The 10,973-nt window shown below is 60.1% G+C and overlaps 1 protein-coding gene across 2 annotated transcripts in view; it reads left to right on the top strand.

Moving 5' to 3' along the window:
- USP36 (ubiquitin specific peptidase 36) overlaps positions 1–10,967 on the top strand; it is a 30,942-nt gene extending 19,975 nt beyond the window's left edge. The window contains exons 9-21 of one of the 2 annotated variants that reach the window (XM_005884217.2): positions 433–515; positions 1,372–1,483; positions 2,505–2,645; positions 2,909–3,009; positions 3,737–3,875; positions 5,534–6,190; positions 6,725–6,852; positions 7,653–8,189; positions 8,528–8,721; positions 8,874–8,975; positions 9,811–9,926; positions 10,238–10,387; positions 10,871–10,967. In XM_005884217.2, coding sequence (XP_005884279.1) covers positions 433–515; positions 1,372–1,483; positions 2,505–2,645; positions 2,909–3,009; positions 3,737–3,875; positions 5,534–6,190; positions 6,725–6,852; positions 7,653–8,189; positions 8,528–8,721; positions 8,874–8,975; positions 9,811–9,926; positions 10,238–10,369 — 2,442 coding nt within the window. In that variant the 3' untranslated portion in view covers positions 10,370–10,387; positions 10,871–10,967. The remainder of the gene's footprint in view (positions 1–432; positions 516–1,371; positions 1,484–2,504; positions 2,646–2,908; positions 3,010–3,736; positions 3,876–5,533; positions 6,191–6,724; positions 6,853–7,652; positions 8,190–8,527; positions 8,722–8,873; positions 8,976–9,810; positions 9,927–10,237; positions 10,388–10,870) is intronic. The other variant, XM_005884218.2, reaches the window with a different exon arrangement.
- The last annotated feature ends 6 nt before the right edge of the window (positions 10,968–10,973 follow it).

A 10,973-nucleotide genomic window follows, 5' to 3' on the forward strand; every position in this document is an offset into this window, starting at 1 on the left:
CACCCCACTCCAGCCCACACGCCCATACCCACCCCACCCCACTCCAGCCCACACGCCCATACCCACCAGGTGAGGTAGAGACGCTTAGTTAGCATCATCCTCCTCACAGCAGGAACCAGCATGTTCACACATTTCTCTCCAGCCTTCTTCTATGCACGTTTCTCTCTCTCATTTAAAAAACAAAGATAGCATGCAGGTGTGTGGAACCCGGGACCAGTCCCCGGTCAGCTCCGCTCTGAGCCTGCCCATCGGGGCAGGAAGGGGGGCAGCCCGGCTCCCCTGTCCCTCTGCTATGGCTTTGAGTTCAGGTGGCAGGCGGTGGGCAGTTTCTATGCCAGCGAAGTGCGGGCTTTGCTGCTCCGCCTGGAAGGGCCTGGTGCTGGCGCTGCGGAGGGAGCCTTCTCCGCGCTCACGCTCCGTTTCCGCCCTCAGCAGGCGGCGAACATCGTGCGTGCGCTCGAGCTCTTCGTGAAGCCGGACGCCCTGAGCGGGGAGAACGCCTACATGTGCGCCCGGTGAGTTCCCGGTCACCTGACCCGGCACGGCCGTGGCCCCTCCCCCTGCGGGTGGCCCGCCCACATTGCTTGAGGACCATCAGCATGTCCTCCAGCAGGAAACTGCAGGCCACGGACACAGTGCCCCGAGGTCTGACCGACGTTCGCATGGCGCTCCCTGTGCCTCCAGGGGCCTCCCTGGCCTCATGGGAAGCAGGCCCTGCAGCGGTTCCGTGTCCCAGGGGCGTGCACGCGCCCGTCAGCTGCAGGGCCTCGCTCCCTCTCCGCCCTTAGATGACCCCATTCCGCGCCTGCCATTTCTTGCTTTTTCTTGGCATTTTCCACCTCCGCAGATGCGGCTCTGACCCGTCCTTTGGGGGTTGTGCAGGCTCGGTGTGGGGGGTGTTGTTACTGTCTAGTTAGGTCGTTTGAAAGCTGTAAAGAACAGTTTTCTTAATTCTGCTTTTGGGTTGATCATTCTGTGCCCAAACACCCCCTTTAGTGCCCCCTACGCCCACCCCTGTGCCTGGAAGCTGCCTGTCCATGCGCCTGCCCCTCCCCCTCATTCCGTGCCTCTGGCTTGGTGCAGGGAAGTCCTGCCTGCCCCGCTGTCACCAGCCGGTCGGCTCTGGTTTGTTCTTTGCTGCGTCAGCCCACAGTCACTTCTGCATCTGAGCCTCGAGCTGGGAAGTGCTTTCCGCTGCCTGGTCTGCTTCCTGCGTGGCTTCCCTTCCCCGCAGTGGTGGCGCTGGTTGTTAGGGATGCAGGAGCCACACGTCTCGTTTAGGAAGAGCCGTTGTTACCGCGCAGGGTGACTGTTATCAGCTAGTGTGAGGACAGTCCCTGGGGACACGAGCTGATCCCTCTTCCCCCTCAGGTGCAAGAAGAAGGTGCCCGCCAGCAAGCGCTTCACCATCCACAGGGCGTCCAACGTCCTGACGCTTTCCCTCAAGCGCTTCGCCAACTTCAGTGGGGGCAAGATCACCAAGGTGAGTGCCCCCCGCGGGCTTGGCTGCTCGGCGGCTGCTCTTTAAAAATACAGACTCCGGCTCTACCCAGAGCCAGTGAGTCCAGATCCCTGGAAGCCGGGCCCAGGAATCTGCGCTTTTTACAGAATCTCTAAGCGGCCATGACGCACACGTAGTCCTGTCCAGGAAGCACTGTCTTCCTAGGCTTTTCCCACCCTCTCCCGGCTTGGGCTGCTCCTGATGGCAGGGCAGGGTCATGTCCCTAAGAGCGTGTGATGGACATGGACATGGACTGTGGGGCTCTGGTCCTCCGTGTCCTGTGCGTGTCCAGACCAGCTGCACTCGCAGGCGGTGGCTTCTTGTGGGTGTGGAGTGAAGCTTACTTTCTGCACAGTTGTGTTTTAACAGAAGACGTCTTGTTGCATAAGAGCCAGGGGTCTGTTCCTGGGTGTTAGAGCCTCGTGATACCATTTGGGGCCAGACCCTTGCCTGAGCCTCGGCCTCCTCGCTGGCTAACCAGATCAGCCTTTCCCCGGTGGGTGCTCTGCAGCACGTCAGCACTGCACCCTGGACGTGCTCTGTGCTCCACTGCTTCCGAAATGCCAGTAGTTCTTTTCATTGCAGGCCTTCTCAGAGCCTTTATTAAGCTATGTAGCATTTTGACTCTCCCAGAGGGGAATTTGTTATGAAGGATTTTCTAGACTTAATTGTCTGGGGAGTCATTCATTCATTGGCCGTACTGGTAGGTATGAACTCCCACTGCACTGCCGCACCCGGCACTGGGAAGCCAGTGGGAAGTAGTCGGTGGGGAGTGAGATCCTGTGGAGTTGCCCGGCGGAACTAATCGATCTGGTTTCCATTGGGGCACAGTTTGAGAAACATGGGTCGTTTGATCTGGGCCCGCATCTGGCCAGGTTGCACTGGGCTCGCCAGCCGAGGGCGTGTGTGGGCTTTTGAATTTTGAGTCCATCGGTAGGAGGAGGAGGATGTGCAGGCAAGCACCACAGAGCCTGCAACCGCCTTCTCCTGGGCTTCCCCACAGGACGTGGGCTACCCCGAGTTTCTGAACATCCGCCCGTACATGTCGCAGAGCAGCGGCGAACCCGTCGTGTACGGGCTGTACGCCGTCCTGGTCCATTCGGGCTACAGCTGCCACGCCGGGCACTACTACTGCTACGTGAAGGTCGGTGGCCCCGCTCACGGTGGGTGGCGGAGGGTGTACCCCGGGCAAGTTGGCAGGCGGGTCTGTCCAGGCACAGAGGCAGCCTCTGCAGCACGCGTGTCTGGGGAGTGGCGTGTTCAGCACGCGTGTCTGGGGAGAGGCGTGGAATCATGGCCAGTTAATGTGGGTGGCGGTGAGCAGCGGATTCTTCGCTCCCTGTTTAAAGGTGAGGCTCATGGAATGTCTGCTGTTTGTTTTGTCTTCCTCACCCTGGGCTGCTCCAGGCAAGCAACGGGCAGTGGTACCAGATGAACGATTCCCTGGTCCATTCCAGCAACATCAAGGTGGTTCTGAACCAGCAGGCCTACGTGCTCTTCTACCTTCGGTAACGCCCCCCCCCTTCCACGTGGGTGTGGCTGTGTCCACCGGGAGGGACATTCAGACCGCGTCCTCTTGCTGTTGTAAAAGCCAGGGCCTCTGGGAAGGTCCAAGCAGGGTTCCCTCTGCCCCCACCGAGGTGACGTGAATGTGACGCGCAAGTGACGGCTTCTCCTGGTGCCCAAACCGGAGACACTGGCTAGCCAGCACCCCTTCCTCTGTGGGCAGTGAGCTCGGTGGGCCATGAAGTACTTGTCGGAGGGGGAGGCTCCGTGGTCAGAGGGGGCCGGTGGTCAGGGTGGGCTGCAGCAGAGCACCTTGGGAAGGTGCCTTTTGTGGGGGCTGGTTGTCACCGACCTGGGTGGGAGAACGTGGAGCCTGGAGGCGTTTTTGCGGCCTCGTATGTGTTCTGCTCAATTGGATGAGGAGCTGGAGGCGTCAGTCTGGCTTTCTGATAAACTGAGCCTCTGATCTTGGAGCTCTAACTATAGTTTGCTCTCTGCCATACGGAGCACATGTCCCAGGCTACCTGACAACTTCATATGGGTCAGGGGCCAGGGGGGCTTTCAGAGACACAGGCTAGGAGGGTCAGGTGTCTCCGGGTTTCTGCCTTCTCTTTTGTTTTAGCGAAATTGTGACCTTGACTTTATGTACCCTGGCTCCTTCTCACACTGAGGCTCTGTGACGACGGCAGCGCTAGTGGAGAGCCCCTGACCGCTTTTCTTCTTGGACAGAATCCCAGGCTCCAAGAAGAGTCCCGAGGGCGCCATCTCCAGGGCCGGCTCCGCCCTCTCCGGCCGCCCCGGTGGGGCTCCCGACCATGGCAGGAAGAGCGTCAGCAATGGGACCCTCTCGTCCCTGCTGCCTGGAAAGGTACCTGCTCCCGGGGATCGGTGCCTGCATCGCGGCCACACGCACTGCCTCCTGGGCCGTGGGGGGAGCCCAGCTCTGCAGGCTGCGCTGTGCCGGGGGCAGAGAGGCAGGCAGTCTGTCCTACTTTGGTCCCTGCTCTCTCCTAAGTCGGTCGTCAGCTGACGGGGCAAGCAGGAGGAGGGGAGTGATGACCCAGCACCTCAGGACGCGGTCGCGCTGTGTCCCTGCTCTGGACCAGCTGCCACGCAGAAGCACAGGGACAGGCTCGCTGAGCAAACCCTTGGCCTGAAGCCTCGGGAAAATGCACCGTCCTCACATTTAATGCTGAGGGTGTGTGGAGGGCACCAGTGCTGACATCCTGACTTAACGTATTCACTGGGTGTGTCAAGGGGACGCCTTTATTCTCAGGAGCGGCAGGTGTACTTAGGGGGGAAAGGGTTCCTGTCTAAAGTTTACTCAAATGGTTAGAAAGAGAAATATGGGGGGCGGTGCACGCGCACTAATGTGGCAGAGCGTTAACAATTAGGAAATACTTTTGAAGTTACTTTTGTGTGTATTTGGAGTTTTCTACTAAAAAAGTTGAGAGCTTCGTGTTCCTAACAAAGCAGTGAGGCAGGTGAGGGAGTCACTCAGGTGATGCAAAACCACCCTGGGCCCGTGCAGGGGACGCCAGCGTTCAAGCGACGGGAGTCGGGCGCAGGGTCAGTGAGCAAACGCTTGAAACGGAAACCCTCGCTGTGAGAGGTGCGGGGCGCAGTGGGCCAGACTGGGCGCGATCACGGACACAGTCACAGGCCGCCGCTCCATCTCCAGGCAGTAACACGGAGACAGATCCAGTCCCTTGATTGTTCGTTTAACAAGTAGTTATTGGTTTTTTTTTATATTTTATTGATTTTTTACAGAGAGGAAGGGAGAAGGATAGAGAGTCAGAAACATTGATCAGCTGCCTCCTGCACACTCCCTACTGGGGATGTGCCCGCAACCAAGGTATATGCCCTTGACTGGAATTGAACCTGGGACCCTTGAGTCCGCAGGCCGACGCTCTATCCACTGAGCCAAACCGGTCAGGGCTAACAAGTAATTTTTAAGCACAGACTCCACCAGCCGGGAAGTGGTTGGGTGGCTGCGATGGTAAATGCTCAGATTCAGGCCTGGGGTGGGAGGTGGCAGCATCGAATGTGGAGCCGTGGCTTCGCGTCCTGATGGAGTGGGTCTGCACGGGGGATGAGGACTCCCTGTGGCGGGGACTCCAGGACCCCTGGAGACCGTGCAGCTGCGTGGCCTCCCATGGCCGGTGAGGGCTGCCAGCCCAACATCACAGACCTTTACTAAGAGCCTGAAAGGGTCGATTGGGAAGCCAACTGGTCTCCCTCTGCAGCCCAAACCCGCAGAAGCAAAGCCCCAAAGAGAGAACGCCGTGTGTTCATCAGTGGCTATGCAACGGGATGGGACTGGTCATTTTTTCCTTTATATTTTTTTGTATTTCTCAAGTGTTGGTGAAAATGTGCTGCTTTCACTGAAGGTGGCTGTAAAGATACACACCCGTGGGTAAGATTGCTTAGAGAAGTCACAGCATGTTTCCTGTGTGGCCGGGGCCTGCTGCGCCCTCACCTGCCGGATCGTTGCCAGGTCTGACCGTCCCGCCCGCTGTCTTTCAGAGACCGGACCCAGTGGCCATGAGGAAGCTGCAGGCCCCCGGGGAGACGGGTGTGCCCGTGTCCAGGAACGGCTTCCTGTCGGGCCTAAAGGCTCAGAATGGACACATTCCTCCAAAGCTGCCCTTGGGGTCCCCTTCCCCCCGACTCTCCAAAGCACCCACACCCCTGCCGACCATCCTGGATGAGCCTGGAAAGAAAGTCAAGAAGTCGGTCCCCCTGCAGCACCTCTCCCCGCCCCTCAAGACTTCTCCGGGGTCCCACGGGGCCAGCGGCAGGGGTGACAGCCACAGGCCAGGCTCCTGGGATGGCAGGGGCGCTGGCCTCTCTACCTCACCCAAGCTCGTGCCCGCAGTGACCGCCAATGGGCATGGGCCTGCGGGCATCGCCCCGGACAGAGCAGCCTCCAGCAGTTCCAGCCCCGAGCATTCAGGGAGCAGCGACCCCGCCCAGGGTCCCCCAACCCCCAGGAGCGGGGCCGCCCGCTTCTGTGACTCTCAGGGAAGGACCCCCACGGCCGGCCCGCCCAGGGCGCTGCTAAACGGCGAAGCCTCCACAGTGGTGAAGCCGCGGGCCCCCGCCCTGAGCAATATGGCCACCGAGCCCGCAAACGCCATGTCTCCTCCGCCCGCCAAGAAGCTGGCCCTTTCTGCCAAGAAGGTGGGTGTTGGGGTGTCGTGGTTGGGAGTGTCGGGCGGCTTGGCTGGGGGAGCGAGACCCCGGGGCCTCCTGGGCACTGCAGATCCAAGGGGCTGTCCCGGAATTGGGGTTCAGGGAACCCTGATTTCCCACTGTCACTCCATGTGCTGACAGAGACTTGGGGCGATGCAGGTCTCCCTCTCTTGGGAGGAACCAGGATCCAGAGGGAGGACGGGGTGCTGGGCTCACGGTGCTCCGAGCACGGGGTGGCCGAGGGACACGGGTGCTGGAGCCTCTGGGTGCAACGCGGAGCTCCGTGGTGGGATGGGCCTGCTTGGGTTTTTGTTGAAATTTCCTTCCTTTTCCTTTTTGTTTCTAACCAAAAACACTTCTGATTCTTCCTCTATCACCCCCCACCCCTCGCTGTCCCCCATCCTGCTTTCTGAACTCTTTCATTTTTTTTTTGTATTTGTTTTTTTTTTTACATTTATTTTTCCTCTCACTCACCACAACTTTTTTAGACCACCAAGTTTTTATTTATGTCAATAACTGCAGGCCAGCCCCCTGCGGAGGGCCCCCGGCACTGACCGAGCGCCGCCCCTTCCGCCACTCTCCGACCCCACCCACCCCAGGAAAGCCACTCACCCCGCCGCCGCCTGCGCCCGGCCTGTGGGTGCCAGCAGGTAAGCGCGGGCCGGGCCGGGGCGGCTGCTGTCCCCGTGCGCCCACGAGAACTGCGGTGGCCGCCACGGAGGCCGGTGTGCGGCCGGACCGGCCCTCTGTTCTGTGCTCGTGGCAGGTCCTGAAGCGTGTGAGGTATTTACTGGGTAGTTTTCTTCGTTTGACTTTTAATTCCGGAAAACGCAGAGCGGTGAGGTGTAGTACAGTCGCTGGCATCGTAGCTTGTTCTGGTGGAGATGGTGACCTCAGGCCGGCGTTCTGGTCAGTCATTTTCAGGTGGGGGTCTCAGTGTGGAGAGTTAACCCTTCCGGGTCCATAGCGAGCGGGGCACAGGTCAGAGCTGACCCGACCTGCTCTAGACTCCGTCCCTCGTCCCTGCTCGTCCTGCTGGGAGGCCCCCTGGTGAAATTGGATTCCCTGATTCCCCGGAACCCCAGATCCCAGAGGACACAGTCAGAGTGGAAGATGCAGAGGCCTGTCCGAGCCTCTCTTACGGCCCTTCTTGTGCCTGGACACCCCGAGACTCCGGAGGGTGGGGATTGACTGTAGCTTTTACACATTTGTACCAAAAATGCAAAACATTGGAGTTTGCAGACACACATTGTACTGCTTGGTGATGAGAAACTGAGAGGGAGATAATGACTTTTGTTAACCTTGATCTTAAGTAGGCCTGAATGTCATCGCTAGTCTGTCTTTTTAACTTACACCCAGTTTTTTAAGCTGAGGTTCCTGGGGGGAGGGGGCTGCTGAGGGTGGGCCTGGGTCTCAGAACAGCCGTCTCACTGCCAGTCTGTCTTCACAGGGCTGTGCCACCTGCTCCCGGATCACCCAGCGTCCCAAAGCCCCCCCACGCCGCCACCCTGCCCAGCAGCCCCCCGAACTCCGCCTGTGCTCCCCTGCCTCAGGTCAACGGGGGCTTTCGGGCCCCCCCACACCAGCCCGAGGGCAGCGAGCCCCTCCAGAGCCTTTGTAAGAAGAGGAAACGGAAGCGCCTGGGAGAGGCCCCGAGGCCGGGCACGGAGGTTGGGGAGGCAGCGGCCCCTCCTGGAAAGAGGAGGAGGAAGAAGAGGAAGCGCCCCGAGGACACGGACATCGCCCGCCTGCAGGCGGGGCAGGCGCAAGGGCAGCACTGGAGCCCGGAGGGCAGCGTGGAGCGACCAGCTTCCAGCCTGGAGGCAGAGGGTGGGCAGCAGCCAGTGAACGGCCGGGGCCTGGCGAATGGCTGGCCGGTGGGATGCAGGACGGACAGCCCCCACATGAGCAAGAGGAGGAGGAAGGGAGTGGATGGCTTCGGCGGGGAAGGAGAAGCCTGCCTCCGCCAGGACCCGCCTCGGCGCAGGTGAGAACACGGACCCAGACACCCTGCCTCCCACCAGCAACCCCCTCCCGGTGCGTGTGGCTGGCAGGTCCAGCCTGCTGACCCAGGCCAGTGGGTGGCAGCATACCTGGCCGGCACCATGCACAGGCCGTCACCTGACCCAGCCCGGCTGGCCCTGCACTTGTATCACCCGCTGGTAGGACTCCTGGGTGGAGCTCCAGCGCCCCCATGCTTGGCTGTGGCGTGGACAGCAGCATGACTGGTCCCCGGCCAGGCTCAGGGTGGGGCCGTTCCGGGTGCCTGTGGGTCAGGCACGCCAGTGGAAGGGGGAGGGAGCTGACTGCTGATGCTGACCCCAGGAGCTGCTCCCCCTCGGACGCCGAGCCAGAGGCCACGGCAGCATCTCCGAGGAAAAAGAAGAAGAAAAAGAGAAAGCTGGAGTCCCGGCAGGAAGGAGAAGAGGAGGAGCACCCCGGAGGCTGGAGGGGCCCTGCCGTCCCCGGGAGCAGCCCAGCGCCTGCTGTCAACGGCCAGAGTCCTGGGGACCTCGCAGGTGTGCGCCGGGCGGGGCAGGGTCCTGGGTGGAGGGCTGCTTCATGGGCAACCCCTTCCGGCGGGAAGACGGGCCCTGGAGCCCTGCTCTGAGTCCAGGGCGGCGCTCCCGCGTGGTGGCTGCCAACGCACACTTCGTGTGTCTGCTCGCAGGGCCGGAGCAGACTCCTCGGCACTCCTGGCCCAGGGAGCGAGGCGCCAGCGTGGTGTGGGAGCTGCTCGAATGCGCGTCGGATAAAGCCTACGGGAAGAAAGGTGCTGCTCCAGCCTGGGCTTCTGTCCTTTTGGGGGTGGATCCTGGTGCCCTGAGAACGCAGGTGTCACTTGGCTGTAAAGATGGGAAGAGGGTCTAAACCAGCGGTTCTCAACCCGTGGGTCCAGACCCTTTGGGAGCCGAACTACCCTTTCACAGGGGTCGCCTAAGACCATCGGAAAACACATATATAATTACATACTGTTTTTGTGATTAATCACTATGCTTTAATTATGTTCAATTTGTAACAATGAAATTGGGGGTCACCACAACATGAGGAACTGTATTAAAGGGTCGCGGCATTAGGAAGGTTGAGAACCACTGGTCTAAATGGTCCTGTCTGACCCCATCGCACAGAGGTTAAGAACTGGTCCTCACAGGGCGGGGGTTATCTGTGGAAAGATCCAGAACAGCTTCTCCCTGGGTCCAGGGGCAGGAGAGTGGGAGAGCCCAGAGCGTGCACCCCGGGGGACAGGCCAGGCCAGGAGGGAGGGGGCAGCAGCACCGGCCCAGCACTCAAAGGCAACTTCTTATTCGCCAGCTCGTTTTTATAAGTCAGACCTGGAGAAAGAACACGAGGTCTTTGTTTCTCAGATGAGGCCGAGGGTTTAGAAACAACTACACTGGGTGGGGTGGGGGTAGTTGTAGGGTGAAGGGGTCACCTGTGTGAGGACAGAGCCCACTGGGTGGGCGATGGTGCGGAATACAGCGATGTACAGAGAACGGTACACTTCAGATCTAGAACCAGGGTTGTCCCGGCAAAGTTAATTGCCTTTAAAAGGAGAAATAATGAGGGTGGTGGGGATCGAGGGGCCACCACGCGTGTGTCTGTTGCAGTTCTGACGTGGGGCGGCGAGGTGTCGGCGGTCAGCCGGGATGCCATGCACGACAGCAGGTTGGCCCGCGCCTCCACGGTGATCGACGACTGGGATGAAGAGTTTGATCGTGGGAAGGTACGGCGCGACCGCGGTCACGGAGGGCCTGGTTCTTGGGCAGTTGGACGTGGTTGCGGCCCGGACTGGAGCCAGGTGCCCGGTTCAGGTGCTGCTTGGCCGCCCGCCGTAAATGTGGCCACGGGCAGGGCATTGGTCCCCGGTCGCTCCTGTCCCTTCATCAGTGAAGTGGGGGAGTGGGCGCCTCCCAGAGGCCACGGGAGGAGTAAGTCTTGGTTATGTTGCGCATTAAGAGTTGTGTCGCACGTAGTGGCCACTGGGACCAGGGACCGCCCTTCTGACAGTTGTGACACCTGTGATTCTCGAAACAGGAGAAGAAAATTAAAAAGTTCAAGAGAGAAAGGAAAAGAAACTTCAATGCCTTCCAGAAACTTCAGAATAGACGGAACTTTTGGTCTGTGACTCATCCAGCCAAGGCTGCCAGCCTCAGCTACCGCCGCTGAGCACTGCTGCCGAGATAGGTCAGTGTGGGCTGTGGGTTGGTGTGTGAGTGTGAGTGTATATGTGAGTGAGTGCGGGTGTGTGGTGGAGTGTGAGTGTGTGTGATGGAGTGTGAGTGTGTGTGGTGGAGTGTAGTGTGATGGAGTGTGTGTGTGTGATGGAGTGTGAGTGTGTGTGATGGAGTGTGAGAGTGTGTGGTGGAGTGTAGTGTGATGGAGTGTGTGAGTGCGTGTGATGGAGTGTGAGTGTGTGTGATGGAGTGTGAGAGTGTGTGGTGGAGTGTAGTGTGATGGAGTGTGTGAGTGTGATGGAGTGAGTGAGAGTGCGTGGGGTGTGGGGTGTGGGGCGTGGGGTGTGGAGCGAGGCGCACGCACCCGCGTCACTTGCAGAGGAGGCCTTGCTCCTTCCAGTGCCCGGGTGGGTCCCTGTTGGACACGCTGGAGGGTGGGAGGGGACTCGCAGGGGCCTTTTCTCTGTCAGGATGACTGTTGTTTGCCCCACAGACGCTCGGAGATGGCATCGCTTCCTGGGAGCGGTCCGTGTGGGCTCCTGGCTGGGTCACCCCTGGGCCTGCACCGCCAGCCTGCGCCAAGGATGGCGCCGAGG

Source organism: Myotis brandtii, unplaced genomic scaffold (genome assembly GCF_000412655.1).
Source record: "Myotis brandtii unplaced genomic scaffold, ASM41265v1 scaffold825, whole genome shotgun sequence".
NCBI lineage: Eukaryota > Metazoa > Chordata > Mammalia > Chiroptera > Vespertilionidae > Myotis > Myotis brandtii.